Consider the following 21444-nt stretch of genomic DNA (forward strand, 5'->3'; position numbering starts at 1 on the left):
CTTAGAGTTTTTTTCTTCCATATGTTATGTTTAAGAAAACCAATCTGTAAGTGATGACAGAATGTGATGTATTGAAGTACTTGTCATCCACTTACTGTTTGTCTGTGCATTATTTTTAACCCTTTAAAAGAAAACAATTATCTTTGCACAAGTATCTATGTTTCTGGATTTCATTTGTCAGAATCTACTTCAAGGCAGGTCCTGCAAAAAAGATTAAGCTATGATTAAATATACACAGCCTTATGGTGCCTTATAATCAGCATCAGTATGGTGCAGCCACTCAAAACTAAATCTTTAAAGGATTTAAATATGTAAAGATGATCAAAATTATTATTTATTATTTTTACATTTTAACCGATCCTACAAGTTTCTACATTTAAGGACATTGTTAAGGTATTTGTCTGATTAACCAATTGATCACAAATGAAACATCAGTGTGTTTCAGGTCAGAGACAGTTTTACAGTGAGCTGACCTTTGACCTCTTCATTTGCATGCAGCTATGAATAAGGAGAGGAGGCCTGCAGGTGCATCCTGAGGAGGAGGAGAGGGAGGAGCAGAGAGGTGATGCTTCACTGATGGAGGATGAAATCTCAGTTTCATTTGTTCATTTTATCTGATTATTCTAATAACACTTCCTATGCAAGAAACTAAAACGAGGCAAATATACAATAAACTGAAAAAGCTCTTTGTTGATGCACAGGTTGACCTATTTAAAATAGAAACATCTTCAAATACTGTTTTATTATTTAAAGACTGAATCAATGAAATGTTTTTGTGTTGATTAATAACCTGTTGGTAAGACAAACATCAGTAATGAGGAAATAAACAGTTCAATCATTTATTTATTTTTTTGTTATTTTTATTCATGAGTTCAATTAAAGAAAATTCTTCATTAATCACATTTTGTATTGCATAATTAATGAATCTGTAGCAAGTTGCAAAGCTGATCCATCACCTCCACCTAGAGGTCACAACATGTATTACAAGCATGCAGACATATACTGTAAGATGTGAATCTTGTAATGAGCAAACAGCACAAAGAGTCAAGAAGCAGATTAGAAATGGTCCCTCTGCTCCTCTACTGGTCTTCAGTGGAACAGTGGGACTTGTTGATGGTTTTCTCTGAAGTCTGGGAGCCCAAAGACACTCGACATGTGTAGACCTTGTCCATGTTCCAGTCTGACGTCTGGATGGACAAATAGCTGCTGATTTGGAAAGTCTGGTCTGGTTGCTGAACGGCCGTGCTGGTAGAGATCCCACTGCTCACTGGACTCCCAGCAGCAGACCAGCTCACATCTGCAAAAGGCACAGACTGAGAGGACAGACAGACCAGAGAGGCTTTGTTGGACTGGAGCTCAGCACTGGACGGAGGGAAGACTGTGAGGACAGGAGGAGAGAGGCTGGAGCCTGAAACACACACACACACACACACACACACACACACAAAAAAAAAGAATGTTGTCATCACATGTAAAAACATCATGAAATGATGATCAAAATGATGAGTCATTCATCAATCAGGATCATTTTTTATGACAGTAACAATATCATAAAGACACTTTGTGAAATATGAAACAACTGTCCTGAAATAACAATTCAATTCTTTTTTCTAACCAACTATCTAACACTTAGAAATGAGGAAATAATCCAGAGCATGTTTTTAATTGAAAAAACTAACTCATCAAAAACTTTAAACATTTGAAACACGAGAAGTTTAGAAGTTTGAATTTTTCATATCACATTGTAAGAAACATTTTAGAGATGATTCAACAAAGGTTTAGAAAGGATCAAACATGCCGTTTATATTTGGACATGAATTGTCACATTTTGTAATTTGATCTGAACTGTTCAACATTCCTCAAACATCAACATACTTCAGAATTGACAGAAACTATTTCATACAAATGTTGAAAGCTTTTTGAAAGCTTTCCGTTTCATTCCAAGACATAGTCTGGTGTCAGAAAGAGAACTAAATATAAATGTGTGTTGTTCACACAAAAATATATCTGAACAATGAGTTAAATAACAAATGATGATTACTGATCAGTTTGAATAAGAATGATCAAATCTCTCTCATTTCATGATGAGTTTCAAAGTACTTACTCGTCACAATCAGCTTGGTGCCTTGTCCGAATACCACAGTGATTCAGTTTGTATACATGGCTGTACAAAAACCTCCTGACTCTCACTAATGAGGGGAGTGGAACTGAAACATCCTGTTGAGAGCAACTTTCACTGTCAACATGTCATTCTTTCATCAGTCTGCTCACATTACAACAACACTGATGGACTTTTATCAAACTCTTTTCACCCTGAAGAACACTTTGTTTAGTATCCTTTCTTGTTTTGTTCAAGTTATTCTGCTTTTCTTGGATTGACTTAGTCAACATCTCATGTATGCAGCAGTCAGTCTGTCACTGAGGTTTTTGTCACAGTGTGAATCACTGTGATACAGCTTCATCAGCAGAGTCGTCCCATGTCTGACAGAAATACTGAGCAGAGTCTCCTGTCTCTGCTCTCTTTATGATGAACTGATAATCTATGTTTGATGAAGATTTAGAGTTGAATCTGTCTGAGGAGAAGCCTGATCCAAAGTCAGGTGAGCTGTGAGAGTGGTAAAATCTCAGAACATACTGAGGAGCTTCACCAGGAACCTGTTTGTACCAGGAGACATAATATCCATCATCTCTCTGGATGTTACATTGAAGAACAGCTTGTTGTCCTGTAGAAACTGTGTGGACAGCAGGCGTCTGGGTCAACACTATCACTGCATCAACATCTGTAACACACACACAGAGAAAAAGACATGAGTGAAAGGTTGGTGTGTGAAATGATGGTGTGTGAAAGGACTGAGAAGAATCTCTTACATGTTAGAGCAGTGATGAGAGTGCACAGGGTCCCCAGCATGTTGTCAGTGTGTGCTGTAAACGTCCCTTACTGTCCAGCTGAGAGGTGAGCAGGGTTGGAGTGTGAGGAGAAGAGACACTGAAGCTTATAAAGACACTGAGGAGAGGAGGAGGAGGAGGAGGAAGAGGAGGAGGAGGAGGAGTTTACATACTCAGATCTTATCATTTACTACAGGGTTCATGTTTTTTTTTAATCTCTTAATATTTCTCATTTTATATCTCATGAAATGTTATATTCTTATGAAATGACTTCTGACTAAGACAGCATGTTGCATATTTATAATGACTCTTGAGAATAATTAATTGGAAACACATCATTAAAGACAGAGGAGAAGAAGAAGAGGAGTTTACACACTCAACACTTATTTCAATCATCATGCTTGTCATTTCAACTTGTGTCATCATATGATTCCTTATCAACTAATTCATATCTGTTAATGAGCTGCATCAGAATTGATTCCTTTGTTCATTTTTCATTAAACAACCAAATGAATCAATAATCGACTGAATCATTTCAAACTCCTTTTTCATCCTTAATTGATGTAAGTAGAGTTCTATTAAGTGGTGTCCTTAATGAATCTATCACATTGTGTTGATACTCAGTACTCACTTATATTTGCCTTTCAAGCCTGAATTAGAACAAAATGACTTCATGGATAGAGGTAAAATACATTTTCAGGAATTGTATACACTTATAGTACACACTAAAGTTTACTTCTCTTAAAGAATGTGGCAACAAATCCATCCATCCATTATCTTTTAATACTTTTCCCATTAGGGGTCTCGGGGGGCGGGAGACGATCCAGCTGTCATTAGGCGAGAGGTGTGTTACAACCGACAACCAGCCACACTCACATGAACACCTTTTAGGCAATTTAGAATCACAAGTTAACCTAACGAGCATGTCTTTGGTGACACAACCCGTATAGCTACCTAGGTCATGTTTTGTTTCTACCCATTTATTTAGTATTATTGTCAGTTCCTGTTTTAGTTTGTACATACTGTCTCTACCTTCTAGATCCTGCTCCTCGTGTTTTCCCACCTTGAGCCTCCCTGTCCTGATTGTGCTCACCTGTGTCTGGTTATCCCCTGATTGTCTGTGTACATAATAATAATAATAATAATAATAGCTTTATTTATATAGCACTTTTAAAAAAAATGTTTACAAAGTGCTGTGACAGACAAAGAAAATACAGCAACACAACAACAGAACAGAGATCAACAGAGGGGCCAAACAAAGAGAGCAACATTTTAAAGATGCAAATAACAGGAATAAGACAGATTCAACAGGCAGGTATGGAGAGGCAGTTCAGTACAATGAAGGAAAAATGAGTTTAAAATCAACCAGGGGAGAACAAAATTAAAATTGAGGGAGAGTGGGACGACATCACATCACAGGCTGTAAACACAGAATGAAGATAAAAAGATGGGCTAAACAGGACATTGGTTAAATGAATAAAGCAACAGAGAGCTGAAGAGTTAAACGATAAATGGAGTAGGAATTTAAAAAGAATAAGAGCAATAAAATGAATAAAAGGAAGGGATAGGTCTTTAAAGGAGAAATCACATAAAAGCAAGTCTATAAAAGTGAGATATAATCTCTGTTTCCTCCATCATGTTGCCAGCTCGTAGTGTGTTCCTTGTGTCACCTAGTACCAGCCTTTTTCTTCCAGTGAGCCTTGTAGTGTTTTTATTTACCTTGCCTACCATCTCATTTTTGTCTGTTGCCTGTCATTTTTGGATTAGTCTACTCCTCTTTACTCCTACCTGTGTACTGACATAGACTGGTTATCAGACTTTGCTTTTACTGAATTCTCACTTGTGTGATCCTGCAATTTTGAGTGCTTTATCCATCTGGTTCTGTTTTTTGAACAGAGGGGAGGAAGCTGGAGTACCCGGAGACAACCAACACATCCACAGGGAGAACATGCAGACTTTACACAGAAAAACTCCTGTCTGACAGGGATTCAAACCAAGGACCTCCTCGCTGTGAGGCAACAGTGCTAACCACTGCACCACCGTGCAGCCTTAGTGGCAACAAATCAAACTAGAGAAGTTGATATCTCAAAGCAAATTCTTGTAATTGATGGAATATTTGACTTTCTTGTGACATGTGTTGGTGTCTCATATTGTGAGTGTAAAATCTTCTCTTCATAAACTCAAGAAATAAAACTCTAGAAGAATATACAGATGATCAGAAGGTGAGGATGAGTGAGCCCCTGAGTTAGAAAGTGATTGTTTTTTCTTATCAGTGTAAAACATTCTCACCAACATTGCTCAGTGTAATACAGTACTTTATACAGTTAAGCAATATAACACGGGAGGGAGTGCTGTTGTTCTGAATATCAGCACGCCTGTGATTCAGCCATGTCAACGATCATCACAGCTGTGCTCATATGTGACCTGCTCCATCATTTGGAACATGTCACATATAAGCAATTTATTTCTTCTCCAGTTTACAGATGGAGTTGTCTACTTTAAAGCCTTTCATTAAGTTAATAAGTTTAAAATGAAAGAAATGCTGTCGCTCATGGGAAATGATCTGCTGTCTGCCACTTTCAGATCCTCCAGGGATAAAGCTCGTTGGCCATCAATTGATTTGGTTTTGGTCGTAGGAACTTACTGGCCTGCTGACATCGAAGAAGCAAATATTTGTTTTACTTTAAACAACCAGGCTACAGCTCTCCACAATAATGTCCACAAGGAGTAGTGCTCAATTTGTCTTATGTTTGTGTTGCACCAAGGTTCATGCTCAAATATTTACATTGATGTTCAATTTTACTTCAGGAGTATCATGAGAGATCTGACCACGATCTAAAGTTTTTTCTTCTTATGTGTAGTAATAAATGAGATGAGGTTTTCTGTCCAGAATACATTTAGGACACTTGTTTGATGTCATTACAAATTCTAGAGTAGAGCAGTTACAAGGAGCGTTAGATATGAAAGAGAGTCAAAAAGCAGAAGTGTTCAGTGAGGAGGTTTTTGTCACGGTGTAAATCACTGTGATACGATCTCATTGACAGAGTTGTCCCATGTCTGACAGTAATAAACTGCTGAGTCTCTCTCCTCCACAGTGCTGATGATCAAACGATAATCTGATTGTGACTGATGAGTGGATGTGAACTTTGGAGAGGAGAAACCAGAGCCATAGCTTGGAGAGCTCCAGCTGTGATAGTTCCTCAGAATATACTGAAGAACTCCTCCTGGAATCTGTTTGTACCAATAAGCTGGACTGTTAGTCACAGTTCCCAGGTTACAGTCCATGGTGGCTGTCTCTCCTCTCCTCAGAGTCACAACAGGAGGTTTCTGTGTCACCAGCGTCACAGCACTCACACCTGGAAACAACAAGATGACATGGAGTCAAGAGAAACACACAGACTGATGAATCCAACATGAGCTCAAAGCTGCAGTAAGTCAGCCTCCTTACATGTTAGAGCAGTGATGAGAGTGCACAGGGTCCCCAGCATGTTGTCAGTGTGTGCTGAGAATGGCCTTGGAACTTGGAAAGTGAGCTCACTGCTGACAGATTAGAGGCTTTGGAGGATGAGGAGAGGAGGAGCTGGAGGAGCCATTTAATACAGCACAGAGACTGAGAGTGAGTGACAGGAGGAGGAGCTTTGATTCAATCTAACTGTTTTAGCTTTTTTTTTTCTGCCTCACTACAAAACTCAAATATATACAGTGTATTACTGCCAAGTTTACAATGAGAGTGAATCTGTATTGTCTCTTATAAATGTATATGTTCTATATTTAAAGGTAGTTTGCCAATATATCTCTGAATCACTTGTGACATGTTAACATGTGTGGCCTGTAAATATGTACAATATTAAAAACCCAAACTTTTGAATTATTATTCATTAAAACATCAGCATGTTTCCAGTCAAGCATAAAGTAACAGAAAGGTCCTCAACCCCTAATTTACATGAGGTCAAATGAGGACACGACTTGCAGGTGCATCCTGTAGATGAGAGAGGGAGACGTTACAGAATGATGACTCACTTCTGCTGAAGTCAAGACTTGCAAATCATGTGTGTGTGTGTATGTGTGTGTGTGTGTGCGTGTGTGTGTGTTTGTGTGTGTGTGCGCGTGTGTGTGTCTGTTTGTCTGTGTGTGAGTGTGTGTGTGTGTGTGTGTGCGCGTGTGTGTGTGCGCGTGTGTGTGTCTGTTTGTCTGTGTGTGAGTGTGTGTGTGTGTGTGTGTGTGTGTACGTGTGTGTGTGTGTGTGTGTGTGTGTGTGTGTGTGTGTGCATGTGTGTTTGTGCATGTGTGTGTGTGTGTGTGTGTGTGTGTGTGTGTGTGTGTGTGTGTGTGTGTGTGTGTGTGTCTATAAGAATAATCCACTGCTCACTCTGTCTTCTTATTATTAATCAAGTGCTGCCCTCTTGTGTACTGTAGGCTATATTTCCCCATAGGGATTGTCAATAAGTTGTGCAGATTGACCACATAAAGACAGTGTGTGCTGAGGATGACGTGGGAAAAGTTAAAGGAAAATAATAATACATGGGCTGGTAACTTGAGGGATGGCCCGGTTCAAGTCCCTGTTGAATCAAAGGAATAGAGTTTGGTTGTTTTACTTTCCTCGACCAAAAAGACACTGGACCCCAAAAACTGCTCGGTTGTGCTTTCGTTCAAACACTTCACTCTGGTATCTCTCCATCAGTGCATGTCGAGAGGTTCATGTTTGTGCATGTGTGTGTGTGTGTGTGTGTGTGTGTGTGTGTGTGTGTGTGTGTGTGTGTGTGTGTGTGTGTGTGTGTGTGTGTGTGTGTGTAATCCTGGTTTATGTATGTTCACCTTTAGTCTATCTACTTCTTCTAATTCATAATAAACTGAGAGTGACAGTTTTATTCCTTTTTCTTTAATAAGCAGAGTCTCTTTACTTTTGTCTTCAATGTGTGTGTATAAATCTTTGTTTTAACAATGTGTAAAAAGGTTGGTTTTAATGCCATGGCATTGTTACTACCCACTACCCACTTACATTTAATCAACCAATCAGTATGCTTAGTGACCTGTTATTAATTACATGTCAGTGCTCAGTCCACAGACTTTATCATGTCCTGAATAAGATCAAACTGAGAATATTGTATAAATTGTTTTCCACATGTATCAAAGTGTTTTGTTTTATTCTGACTGTGTCATGATTTGGTCTGGTTTAGTTTTGTATTTCGTGTATTTCAGAGTTTAGATTTATTTTTCTTGCTTTAGTTCTCATTCTTCTGGTGTTGCTTGTTTCCCTTGTGTGTTATCTTAATGTTTCCTAGTTTAGTCTGTAGGTGTTTTTATTTTGTAATTTCTTATCCTTGGGTGCGTTCGAATTGTCATTTTTGCTTAGGAAGGTTCCTAACTGAGTGAAATGAAGCATTTAAGTGGCGGTCATGATAAGAGCTGTTCAAATTCTCTAAAAGTTAAGGAAAGGTGGGTCAATGCTTCCTTTATAACCTCCTTTAGCTTAGGATAGCACTTGACCATCCTTTACCAAAGGAGATGAGATATGCTGCCCCACAATTCCTTGCGGCCGCATCATTTAAAGCGAGTCGCACATCCGACTGTTCACGAACATTAACGATGACAGAAAAGTGACACAGATCATGTAAGGGATTCAATTCAATTCAATTCAATTCAATTCAATTCATTTGAATATTTGTCCCCGGGGGCAATTCAAAAGCACACAGAGCAGTAAAATAACAACAGTGCAGGTAGACGAAACATTTTAACCTAAATATAAAGTGTCAATTTCAATCAGGGCGTTAGGAGTTGAGGAGCTGGACAGCCCTGGGAACAAAGGTTGTTCTTTTCCTCTGTGTCCTGCAGCAGGGACAGTGAAGCCGGCGTCCTGAGGGGAGCCACTCAAACGCTGGGAAGAGAGCGTGTGAGGGGTCCTGCATAATCCTAACCTGCTAGCCTGATTGTCTGTTGCTCATAGATGGATGTCAAAGTCCTTACAGGTAGTCCAATGATCTCAGAGCAGACTGTGACCGTGCTCTGCAGGCGGTTTCTGTTCTGGAGGGTGGTGGAGTGGAACCAGCAGGTAATAGAAAAAGTAATAATGCTCTCAATGAAGGAGTAGTAGAAGGTCAGAAGAATGTTCTTACTGACTCCAAAGGAATTGAGCTTCCTTCGGAGGTATTTTCGCTGCTGACATTTCCTGAGAATCTCCTCGGTGTTGGAGGAGAATTTCAGCAGGCTGTCAAAGATGGTACCCATGTACTTATACTCCTCTAGTTTAACAGGATTCTCATGGATTGTGGTGATTGCAGCTGCAGCCAGTTCCCTCTGCTTGTTGGAGAAGGTCACCACCATGTCTTTGGTCTAGCTCACATTCAGTTTGAGGCAGGAGCTGTCACACCACTCCACAAACTCCTGAAGAACTGGTCCATGGTGCTGAGAGGGGCCTGACAGCAGACACAGGAGAACTGTGTCGTCTGCGTACTTCACCAGGTGACAGTTTGGCTGTGTGGTTCTGCAGTCATCGGTGTAGAGGATGAAGAGCAGAGGTGAGAGCACGCAGTTGAGCCAGTTGAGGTGTGTTGGAGGTTGGAGAAGGTGTTGTTGACCAGAACTCTCTGTGATCTGTTGGTCAGAAAGTCCAGTATCCACAGGATAAGCTGGTCGTTCAGATGGAAGCAAGTTGAAGGTTTGTCAGCCAGGATGTGAGGCTGCAGGGTGTTGAATGCAGAGGAGAAGTCTGCAAACAGGAGTCTGGCTGAGGTGTTGGGTTGCTCCAGGTGTTTTTGAACAGTGTCTATTATGAATGTTTTTGTATCATCGACACCTCTGCCTGCACGATAAGCAAATTGTAGCGGGTCCATCTGGGAGTCGGTTTCTCTGATGATGTGTTGTTTTATGATCCTCTCCATTGCCTTCATCACCAGAGACGTGAGGGCCACAGGCCTGAGGTCATTCAGTGATTTGGAGGGGCTTTTCTTGGGGATGGGGATAACTGTGGAGTGTTTCCACAGTTGGGGGACTGTGCTGCTGTCCATAGAGCTCTGGAACAGGGTCTGAAACACGCCCCCTAGCTGCTCGGCACAGTGCTATAGGATGCAGCCACTGATGTTGTCTGGACCAGGTGAGCTGCTCCCCCTTGTCCTCCTGAGGGCTCTCACCACATCCTCTCTGCTGAAGGTGAGTGCAGAGTCACTGAGCTTGAGCATGGACACTGTTTCTTCCAGCTGTGTGGTGTTGTCCTTCTCGAATCTGGTGTAGAATGAGTTGAGATCGTTGAGGAGAGAAGTAAAGCTGCTGCCTGCAACCTGGATGGTTTTGATGTTGGTAGCAGCAGTGTTCACAGCAGCCATGTTTTTGAGGCCCTGCCAAGCTTTGCGGAGGTTCCCCTGTGTGAATTTCTCCTCCACTTTGTTCTTGTACTTGAGTTTGGCAGTTTTTGGCATGCTTGACTTCTCTGTTTACCTCCTTTTTCTCCATTTCTGAGCTGGTGAAGAAGACCCTTTTCTTCTTGTTGAGGATCTCCTTGAGCGCTTTGGTGATCCAAGGTTTATTGTTGGGGAAGATTGTGGCTGTTTTGGAGGGGATGATGTTGTCCACACAGAAGGAGATATATGATGAAACTATATTTTGCATAAATGCAACAATTAATTTCATACAATCATACTTAGTTTGATGTTGATTTCTGAGTGGACAGGAAGGTGATTGTTTCACTTTTGTTACTTGTAGCCTGGTAGTCTATATTGCTTTTATTTCAATCCCAACCTTGTGGTAATTAGGATTATTTCACCGGCAAGAAGGCACAAGGGAAAGTTTTGTAGATGCGCTTTTAGTAGTCCATTTTAAGAACATTGTAGTTTCAACACGGTGGACCCACGTCATTAACCTCCGCCGGCCCGTCGCATTTAATGACATCGCCTAGTGGAAATGTGGTCAGATTGTCATAGCAGCGCGATCGCCTTTCCCTAAATCCTTTATGAATTCTCCTAACATCTTAATAATCCCCCGTACAGGAGCTCTCATCTGTGCTCGCAGTGGAGCCCTGAGTCCAACGCTGGGGGGAATCCTCTGCACCGGCCGCCGAGGCAGAGTGAATCTGCCGCTCCTTAGATCGTCCACAAAACCCTCCACGCTGTCAAACTTTGCAGAGAGCCTCGCCAGCTCATCTTTTAGAGCGTTGAAGTGCTTGTAGAGATCTCCCAGAGCATCTGACAGGGGCTGGATCCTTCACACAAGTAGAGATATGAAGGAAAGTACAAATGACTAAATCATTTTAAATGACTGTATGACCTGTCAAAGAGCTTTGGTACTTTGATTTTCCATAAGCTCACATTAAATTGGAACATTGTTTACTGGCAGAAGACAAAGAGAGCCAAGTCAAGTTGGCAACTTGAAAGTCAGGCCATGCTGTTAAGAAGGAACAGCCCCATCATCTGCAGGAAACATCAGGACAACAGACATAAAGCATGGTAGTCCCTTAAGAGAAGATGAAAGTTTATAAAGAGCACATTTTTGTCCAAAATCTCAGAAAAGACATCTACGAGTGAACAAGTGAAATATTTACTCATGTAAACATTTGACGCAGAGTCTTTTTTTTTATCACGAAAGGTTCAATGACTTGGAGTTATATAAATCACACAAGTGAAGAGAAAAGTAAAACAAACCATCTTGTGATGTTTGTGTTTTAAAATCATGACAAACACTATCACCTCCAAATGAATGTGACATGAATATGATATTAGTATGTACAGAGTGAAGGGAACTTTAATACGATGCAGAAGAAGATCATGTTTGTGTCTCATTATGAGTTTCTGTTGATTTTTATGACTAATAACAGAAATAACAGGACAGATTTACAGCTCATAAAAAAGATGAAACATTTTTAATCCGCTCAACTAACAGAGATGGACTTTATGTTTTATACATAAACTTTTGTTGGACCCTCAGGTTATTTACTAGATTCAAAGAAGATCATCAGAACTCCAAAGACAACAACAACATGACAAACAGGAACAAACAGACATAAATCCTGTCTGTTATTAATGAATGAAAACAGTGCTGAGTGTGTAAACTCCTCCTCTTCCTCCTCCTCCTCCTCCTCCTCTCCTCAGTGTCTTTATAAGCTTCAGTGTCTCTTCTCCTCACACTCCAACCCTGCTCACCTCTCAGCTGGACAGTAAGGGACGTTTACAGCACACACTGACAACATGCTGGGGACCCTGTGCACTCTCATCACTGCTCTAACATGTAAGGAGGCTGACTTACTGCAGCTTTGAGCTCATGTTGGATTCATCAGTCTGTGTGTTTCTCTTGACTCCATGTCATCTTGTTGTTTCCAGGTGTGAGTGCTGTGACGCTGGTGACACAGAAGCCTCCTGTTGTGACTCTGAGGAGAGGAGAGACAGCCACCATGGACTGTAACCTGGGGACTGTGACTAACGATGCTGCTTGGTGGTACAAACAGATTCCAGGAGGAGTTCCTCAGTATATTCTGAAGAACTATCACAGCTGGAGCTCTCCAACCTATGGCTCTGGTTTCTCCTCTCCAAAGTTCACATCCACTCATCAGTCACAATCAGATTATCGTTTGATCATCAGCACTGTGGAGGAGAGAGACTCAGCAGTTTATTACTGTCAGACATATGACAGCTCCGTCAGTGAGAGGGTATCACAGTGATTTACACCGTGACAAAAACCTCCTCACTGAACACTTCTGCTTTTTGACTCTCTTTCATATCTAACACTCCTTGTAACTGCTCTACTCTAGAATTTGTAATGACATCAAACAAGTGTCCTAAATGTATTCTTAAAGGACAGAAACCTCATCTCATTTATTACTAAGAAGAAAAAACTTTAGATCGTGGTCAGATCTCTCATGATACTCCTGAAGTAAAATTGAACATCAATGTAAATATTTGAGCATGAACCTTGGTGCAACACAAACATAAGACAAATTGAGCACTACTCCTTGTGGACATTATTGTGGAGAGCTGTAGCCTGGTTGTTCAAAGTAAAACAAATATTTGCTTCTTCGATGTCAGCAGGCCAGTAAGTTCCCACGACCAAAACCAAATCAATTGATGGCCAACAAGCTTTATCCCTGGAGGATCTGAAAGTGGCAGAAAGAAGATCATTTCCCATGAGCGACAGCATTTCTTTCATTTTAAACTTATTAACTTAATGAAAGGCTTTAAAGTAGACAACTCCATCTGTAAACTGGAGAAGAAATAAATTGCTTATATGTGACATGTTCCAAATGATGGAGCAGGTCACATATGAGCACAGCTGTGATGATCGTTGACATGGCTGAATCACAGGCGTGCTGATATTCAGAACAACAGCACTCCCTCCCGTGTTATATTGCTTAACTGTATAAAGTACTGTATTACACTGAGCAATGTTGGTGAGAATGTTTTACACTGATAAGAAAAAACAATCACTTTCTAACTCAGGGGCTCACTCATCCTCACCTTCTGATCATCTGTATATTCTTCTAGAGTTTTATTTCTTGAGTTTATGAAGAGAAGATTTTACACTCACAATATGAGACACCAACACATGTCACAAGAAAGTCAAATATTCCATCAATTACAAGAATTTGCTTTGAGATATCAACTTTTCTTATTTGATTTGTTGCCACTAAGGCTGCACGGTGGTGCAGTGGTTAGCACTGTTGCCTCACAGCGAGGAGGTCCTTGGTTTGAATCCCTGTCAGACAGGAGTTTTTCTGTGTGGAGTTTGCATGTTCTCCCTGTGCATGTGTTGGTTGTCTCCGGGTACTCCAGCTTCCTCCCCTCTGTTCAAATAACAGAACCAGATGGATAAAGCACCCAAAATTGCAGGATCACACAAGTGAGAATTCAGTAAAAGCAAAGTCTGATAACCAGTCTATGTCAGTACACAGGTAGGAGTAAAGAGGAGTAGACTAATCCAAAAATGACAGGCAACAGACAAAAATGAGATGGTAGGCAAGGTAAATAAAAACACTACAAGGCTCACTGGAAGAAAAAGGCTGGTACTAGGTGACACAAGGAACACACTACGAGCTGGCAACATGATGGAGGAAACAGAGATTATATCTCACTTTTATAGACTTGCTTTTATGTGATTTCTCCTTTAGATCTATCTCTTCCTTTTATTAATTGTATTGCTTTTAACCTTTTTATCTTCCTCTTCTTTAAATGGTTTAGCCTTTAAATGTATCCCTTCCTGTATTCATTTACTGCTCTTATTCTTTTTAAATTCCTACTCCATTTATCGTTTAACTCTTCAGCTCTCTGTTGCTTTATTCATTTAAACAATGTCCTGTTTAGCCCTTCTTTTTATCTTCATTCTGTGTTTACAGCCTGTGATGTGATGTCGTCCCACTCTCCCTCAATTTTAATTTTGTTCTCTCCTGGTTGATTTTAAACTCATTTTTCCTTCATTGTACTGAACTGCCTCTCCATACCTGCCTGTTGAATCTGTCTTATTCCTGTTATTTGCATCTTTAAAATGTTGCTCTCTTTGTTTGGCCCCTCTGTTGATCTCTGTTCTGTTGTTGTGTTGCTGTATTTTCTTTGTCTGTCACAGCACTTTGTAAACATTTTTTTTAAAAGTGCTATATAAATAAAGCTATTATTATTATTATTATTATGTACACAGACAATCAGGGGATAACCAGACACAGGTGAGCACAATCAGGACAGGGAGGCTCAAGGTGGGAAAACACGAGGAGCAGGATCTAGAAGGTAGAGACAGTATGTACAAACTAAAACAGGAACTGACAATAATACTAAATAAATGGGTAGAAACAAAACATGACCTAGGTAGCTATACGGGTTGTGTCACCAAAGACATGCTCGTTAGGTTAACTTGTGATTCTAAATTGCCTAAAAGGTGTTCATGTGAGTGTGGCTGGTTGTCGGTTGTAACACACCTCTCGCCTAATGACAGCTGGATCGTCTCCCGCCCCCCGAGACCCCTAATGGGAAAAGCATTAAAAGATAATGGATGGATGGATTTGTTGCCACATTCTTTAAGAGAAGTAAACTTTAGTGTGTACTGTAAGTGTATACAATTCCTGAAAATGTATTTTACCTCTATCCATGAAGTCATTTTGTTCTAATTCAGGCTTGAAAGGCAAATATAAGTGAGTACTGAGTATCAACACAATGTGATAGATTCATTAAGGACACCACTTAATAGAACTCTACTTACATCAATTAAGGATGAAAAAGGAGTTTGAAATGATTCAGTCGATTATTGATTCATTTGGTTGTTTGATGAAAAATGAACAAAGGAATCAATTCTGATGCAGCTCAATAACAGATATGAATTAGTTGATAAGGAATCATATGATGACACAAGTTGAAATGACAAGCATGATGATTGAAATAAGTGTTGAGTGTGTAAACTCCTCTTCTTCTTCTCCTCTGTCTTTAATGATGTGTTTCCAATTAATTATTCTCAAGAGTCATTATAAATATGCAACATGCTGTCTTAGTCAGAAGTCATTTCATAAGAATAAAACATTTCATGAGATATACAATGAGAAATATTAAGAGATTAAAAAAAAACATGAACCCTGTAGTAAATGATAAGATCTGAGTGTGTAAACTCCTCTTCCTCCTGTTCCTCCTCCTCCTCCTCCTCTTCTCCTCTCCTCAGTGTCTTTATAAGCTTCAGTGTCTCTTCTCCTCACACTCCAACCCTGCTCACCTCTCAGCTGGACAGTAAGGGACGTTTACAGCACACACTGACAACATGCTGTGGACCCTGTGCACTCTCATCACTGCTCTAACATGTAAGAGATTCTTCTCAGTCCTTTCACACACCATCATTTCACACACAAACCTTTCACTCATGTCTTTTTCTCTGTGTGTGTGTTACAGATGTTGATGCAGTGATAGTGTTGACCCAGACGCCTGCTGTCCACACAGTTTCTACAGGACAACAAGTTGTTCTTCAATGTAACATCCAGAGAGCTGATGGATATTATGTCTCCTGGTACAAACAGGTTCCTGGTGAAGCTCCTCAGTATGTTCTGAGATTTTACCACTCTGACAGCTCACCTGGCTTTGGATCAGGATTCTCCTCAGACAGATTCAACTCTAAATCCTCATCAAACATAGATTATCAGTTCATCATAAAGAGAGCAGAGACAGGAGACTCTGCTGTTTATTTTTGTCGCACATGGGATAACTCTGCTAAGGAGAACGTATCACAGTGATTTACACCGTGACAAAAACCTCCTCACTAACTACTTCTGCTTTTTGATTCTCTTTCACATTGAATAATGCTCGCTGTAAATACACTACACACAATGTATCATTAGTATCAAACAGTGTCCTCAATATATTCTAAAATTGCCATTTAGATGGAAAAAAACTAAGAAATGTATCTCATTAACAAACATAAAGAAACCACAAATGTCAGTATTTGTTTCATGCCCTTTTTCTTTTTCTAATTTACAACATAGAGCAATTTGTGCCAAACAAAGTGAAGAACAAGGACGAGCAAAGAGATGAATTCTTTACCTCTGGAAACATAAAAAAACAAGAGCAGCTGGCATTTAGAATATAAAGCAAACAAGGAAATAAGAAAGAAAAAAAACCTTCATATGATTGTTTTCTTTAAATTTATCAAGTTAATCAAAATAATTTGAACTATAACGACTACAAAATGAATGACCATGAGGAAGTTTAAAGCTCAGAGGAGAGATTTCACATTGTTTGATTAGACTGATGAAATCCTGATTCTGTTTGATTCATCCTTCAGCCTCAGGCCAAATGTTTGTCTGGAAACAGAAAAGTGTGTCAAAGTTCACTTTAGAAAGAGAAGAAGAAGAAGAGACAAACTTCATGATGTTGGAAACATGTCACAGAATCACAGGAATGATGTGTTTACAATCTCAAGAGTCAATATAATAACAGAAGATGATTTCTTAGAGAGAGAACATTTCATGAGAAGTGTGACGAAAGTGAGATAACCTGAGAAATGTTCAATCTGAAACATTCTTTATACTCAACCTGTTTACTGCACAAACTCAAATACACAAGTGTGAGAACACATTTCACTTCAACTCATGTAGACTTTATTTCTTCATTAGATTATAAACACTGATCTCAAAGACATGAGGAGGCCTCTAAGGACAACAGGAACAACAACATGACAAACAGGAACAAACAGACATAAATCCTGTCTGTTATTAATGAATGAAAACAGTGCTAAGTGTGTAAACTCCTCCTCCTCCTCTTCCTCCTCCTCCTCTTCCTCCTCCTCTTCCTCCTCCTCTCCTCTCCTCAGTGTCTTTATAAGCTTCAGTGTCTCTTCTCCTCACACTCCAACCCTGCTCACCTCTCAGCTGGACAGTAAGGGACGTTTACAGCACACACTGACAACATGCTGGGGACCCTGTGCACTCTCATCACTGCTCTAACATGTAAGGAGGCTGACTTACTGCAGCTTTGAGCTCATGTTGGATTCATCAGTCTGTGTGTTTCTCTTGACTCCATGTCATCTTGTTGTTTCCAGGTGTGAGTGCTGTGACGCTGGTGACACAGAAGCCTCCTGTTGTGACTCTGAGGAGAGGAGAGACAGCCACCATGGACTGTAACCTGGGGACTGTGACTAACAGGGCTGCTCGTTGGTACAAACAGATTCCAGGAGGAGTTCCTCAGTATATTCTGAGCAACTATCACGGCTGGAGCTCTCCAGAGTATGGCTCTGGTTTCTCCTCTCCAAAGTTCACATCCACTCATCAGTCACAATCAGATTATCGTTTGATCATCAGCACTGTGGAGGAGAGAGACTCAGCAGTTTATTACTGTCAGACATATGACAGCTCTGTCAGTGAGCACGTATCACAGTGATTTACACCGTGACAAAAACCTCCTCACTGAACACTTCTGCTTTTTGTCACTGCACTTAACTTTGACCACAATGAAGCCACAAAAGAAATTCAACACTATTAATATTACAGTGCATACATTTCAATATACTATTATTAGTCTGATTTTTTCAATGTTGGTTAAATATTCTCTGGTTAAAGAATTATCATGTTGTGTCTCCTGTTCTTTGAGTCAGCTCTTGTCTCACACGTTCATCAACAGGTCCAGAACTGATGCAAAAACACAACATGTCTACATTCCCTGAGCAGATAGATTCAAAGGAACACTTGTTGTGTTTTTCTTAATTTCTCAAATGTGCTTCTCTTATCTGACAAACAAACTGTCTGTAACCTCGTCTGCCCCCCCCCCCCACCAGCTGACCTCACAGAGAAGATCTACATGAAACAGAAACACAAAGAAAAGAGTTTCAGTTGCATAATATGCCTTGATTAAAATGTAATACCATTTAGTGATCTTAGATTGAGCCTGAGCAGACTGATGAAAAGAACCAAACACCTTCTGAACATGTTGTTTTAAAGAGGTGTCATCTCTTCTTTTTACCCGTCCTGTCTGCTGTCTTATAAGATCAGGGGGAGTTTCAGTCCATCAACCTGACTGGAGTTTGTCCAGTATATCTATTTGAATAAAATATACTCTCCATCACATCCAGCTTACTGCTCAGTATAGACTGCAGCTTGTTGCATGTTGCACAGAGCCTAGACATCTACCAGTTCTCCTGACACAGGGTCTGTGTGAGTCAGGCTGGGACCACAGGATCACATACGAGCTTTCATTTGAAGTATTATAGTAGAGGAGCTCTGGAGCAGCAGACAGTTTGCTTCCACCTTCACATGTGCTGCAGTCTTCAGTCACTGTCTGTCCAAAGAGAGGAATTGTGATACTGACATGTTCTCTCTGTATGTTCTGTCTAATTCACAGGCATACAATCACTGGGTTAGTGACAGTGTTTCACATTGATTAGGAAACAATTGATTTCATACACACAAACACACACACATTCTCACCTTGTCATTGTGTGTGTTTGTGTGTTCTTTACTATGGTGTTGTATTTTCTGTAGCAGCAGCCTCTTCATTATGTCTTTTGTTCATGCAGAGAAGATTTTACACTTCACAGAATATGAGACACCAACACATGTAGAAAGTAAGTCGATAAACCACCTTTACAAGAATCTCTTTAAACATTTCTCTTGTTTGATTTGTTGTGTTTAAGAAAAGTAACCCTTTTTTGTACTCAACATACCATTTTATGAAAATGCACTTTACCTTTATCCATGAAGACAGATGGAAACTACTGGCAATGTAGAGTCACCAATTGACCTAACGAGCATGTCTGGACTGTGGGAGGAATCCAGAGTACCTGGAGAGAGCCCACGCATGCACGGGAGCAAACTCCAAACAGAGAGGCCCTGTCCAACATACAATTCAGACTTGAAAAGCTCCTGTTTCTAGGTTATGAATTTCACAGCAACAAAATTGATTCATTATCAACAACCACCTCTTCATAGAACTATACTCACATTTACATCGTGTTATAAAGGTTTCTTTTTGGTACAATCATGAAGAAACTTGAACAAAACAAGAAAGGATACTAAACAAAGTGTTCTTCAGGGTGAAAAGAGTTTGATAAAAGTCCATCAGTGTTGTTGTAATGTGAGCAGACTGATGAAAGAATGACATGTTGACAGTGAAAGTTGCTCTCAACAGGATGTTTCAGTTCCACTCCCCTCATTAGTGAGAGTCAGGAGGTTTTTGTACAGCCATGTATACAAACTGAATCACTGTGGTATTCGGACAAGGCACCAAGCTGATTGTGACGAGTAAGTACTTTGAAACTCATCATGAAATGAGAGAGATTTGATCATTCTTATTCAAACTGATCAGTAATCATCATTTGTTATTTAACTCATTGTTCAGATATATTTTTGTGTGAACAACACACATTTATATTTAGTTCTCTTTCTGACACCAGACTATGTCTTGGAATGAAACGGAAAGCTTTCAAAAAGCTTTCAACATTTGTATGAAATAGTTTCTGTCAATTCTGAAGTATGTTGATGTTTGAGGAATGTTGAACAGTTCAGATCAAATTACAAAATGTGACAATTCATGTCCAAATATAAACGGCATGTTTGATCCTTTCTAAACCTTTGTTGAATCATCTCTAAAATGTTTCTTACAATGTGATGTGAAGAATTCAAACTTCTAAACTTCTCGTGTTTCAAATGTTTAAAGTTTTTGATGAGTTAGTTTTTTCAATTAAAAACATGCTCTGGATTATTTCCTCATTTCTAAGTGTTAGATAGTTGGTTAGAAAAAAGAATTGAATTGTTATTTCAGGACAGTTGTTTCATATTTCACAAAGTATTTTTCATGGCACACAAAGTGTCTTTATGATATTGTTACTGTCATAAAAAATGATCCTGATTGATGAATGACTCATCATTTTGATCATCATTTCATGATGTTTTTACATGTGATGACAACATTCTTTACTGCAGCCTGTTTGTCAAACTGTGAACAAAACTAATGAGTTGATGGTCTCTGTCATACTTTGTATTGAATGACTTCACTTGTACTCATGTGTTCAATGTCCTGTGTGTGTGTGTGTGTGTGTGTGTGTGTGTGTGTGTGTGTGTGTGTGTGTGTGTGTGTGTGTGTGTGTGTGTGTGTGTGTGTGTGTGTGTGTGTTTCAGGCTCCAGCCTCTCTCCTCCTGTCCTCACAGTCTTCCCTCCGTCCAGTGCTGAGCTCCAGTCCAACAAAGCCTCTCTGGTCTGTCTGTCCTCTCAGTCTGTGCCTTTTGCAGATGTGAGCTGGTCTGCTGCTGGGAGTCCAGTGAGCAGTGGGATCTCTACCAGCACGGCCGTTCAGCAACCAGACCAGACTTTCCAAATCAGCAGCTATCTGTCCATCCAGACGTCAGACTGGAACATGGACAAGGTCTACACATGTCGAGTGTCTTTGGGCTCCCAGACTTCAGAGAAAACCATCAACAAGTCCCACTGTTCCACTGAAGACCAGTAGAGGAGCAGAGGGACCATTTCTAATCTGCTTCTTGACTCTTTGTGCTGTTTGCTCATTACAAGGTTCACATCTTACAGTATATGTCTGCATGCTTGTAATACATGTTGTGTCTATCTGTCCATTAAACCTTCTCAAGTGTTAAGTTCCTCTGGGCTCCCACACCTCAGAGAAGAATTTGACCAAAGACGATGAATAGATTGATCAGCATTTTTTTTATGCATAACTGTTGGTGTGAACACAGCTTTGCTTTATTGTGCATGGATTATTTGAAATAAAAGCATTCTTAATTAGATACAAATATGTTGAGTTTATTTTGTCTTAGGTAAAATGTTTGTATGTATATACTCAAAACAATCAGGAAAATACACACATCCAAATCAATAGGGCAGGTGCAGAGTCGACCCAAAAAAATCACTGAAGACAAATCAGACCGTCTGATGAGGAGTATAGTCGTGATCAAAATGTCACACTGGTGAAATACATTTCTGGTATATTTAACCCCTGCAGTGCACAAGACGCTTTGTCTTTGTCTTTTGTATAAACTTATAGCTGATACAAAAACCTCTAAATCAATCAAATATGAATCTTAAGATAATTGACTGCACTTTAACTGACTCTTTTCAAACATGCACACATAAATGCATCAAGAGTTGTCTCCCCCTTGTGGTTGAAGTCAAG

At 39.9% G+C, this 21444-nt stretch overlaps 2 protein-coding genes and 1 gene segment (V, D, J or C); 2 read left to right on the top strand and 1 right to left on the bottom strand.

The window, feature by feature from the left end:
* Positions 1-825: 825 nt before the first annotated feature.
* Positions 826-6448, bottom strand: LOC136183103 (immunoglobulin lambda-1 light chain-like). Of its 2 annotated transcripts, none has more exons than XM_065965148.1 (4): positions 6335-6448; positions 5927-6242; positions 2105-2148; positions 826-1408 (listed from the first exon to the last, which is right to left on the bottom strand). In XM_065965148.1, the coding sequence occupies exons 1-4, from the start codon at positions 6372-6374 to the stop codon at positions 1080-1082; spliced, it is 729 nt and encodes a 242-aa protein (XP_065821220.1). In that variant the 5' UTR covers positions 6375-6448; the 3' UTR covers positions 826-1079. The 2 variants fall into 2 exon arrangements, with proteins under 2 accessions (XP_065821220.1, XP_065821219.1); XM_065965147.1 differs by lacking the exons at positions 5927-6242; positions 6335-6448 and adding exons at positions 2451-2780; positions 2869-2923 and having other exon boundaries at positions 2105-2134.
* A 4647-nt stretch (positions 6449-11095) lies between these two features.
* Positions 11096-12529, top strand: LOC136183051 (immunoglobulin kappa variable 3D-20-like). The segment is given in 2 exon segments: positions 11096-11105; positions 12192-12529. Coding segments are annotated over 2 exon segments (348 nt in total).
* Positions 12530-15548: 3019 nt separating this feature from the next.
* LOC136183086 (immunoglobulin lambda-1 light chain-like) lies at positions 15549-21064 on the top strand. Of its 2 annotated transcripts, XM_065965079.1 has the most exons (4): positions 15549-15637; positions 15726-16051; positions 19528-19561; positions 20438-21064. In XM_065965079.1, exons 1-4 carry the CDS (start codon positions 15598-15600, stop codon positions 20764-20766), a joined length of 729 nt encoding a protein of 242 aa, XP_065821151.1. In that variant the 5' UTR covers positions 15549-15597; the 3' UTR covers positions 20767-21064. The 2 variants fall into 2 exon arrangements, with proteins under 2 accessions (XP_065821151.1, XP_065821152.1); XM_065965080.1 differs by lacking the exons at positions 15549-15637; positions 15726-16051 and adding an exon at positions 17391-17693.
* Positions 21065-21444: the final 380 nt, after the last annotated feature.

Source organism: Labrus bergylta, chromosome 16 (assembly GCF_963930695.1).
Source record: "Labrus bergylta chromosome 16, fLabBer1.1, whole genome shotgun sequence".
In the NCBI taxonomy this organism is placed as follows: domain Eukaryota; kingdom Metazoa; phylum Chordata; class Actinopteri; order Labriformes; family Labridae; genus Labrus; species Labrus bergylta.

Bases quoted from the DNA above. Each gene is read 5' to 3' on its own strand.
- LOC136183103 (XM_065965148.1), bottom strand. From the start codon at position 6,374: ATGCTGGGGACCCTGTGCACTCTCATCACTGCTCTAACAT. The intron at 6,243-6,334 runs GTAAGGAGGCTG...TGTTGTTTCCAG, and splicing joins TCTCATCACTGCTCTAACAT to GTGTGAGTGCTGTGACGCTG. The intron at 2,149-5,926 runs CAATGAGATCGT...GTATACAAACTG, and splicing joins CAGACATGGGACAACTCTGT to AATCACTGTGGTATTCGGAC.
- LOC136183086 (XM_065965079.1), top strand. From the start codon at position 15,598: ATGCTGTGGACCCTGTGCACTCTCATCACTGCTCTAACAT. The intron at 15,638-15,725 runs GTAAGAGATTCT...TGTGTGTTACAG, and splicing joins TCTCATCACTGCTCTAACAT to ATGTTGATGCAGTGATAGTG. The intron at 16,052-19,527 runs GTATCACAGTGA...TGAATCACTGTG, and splicing joins ATAACTCTGCTAAGGAGAAC to GTATTCGGACAAGGCACCAA.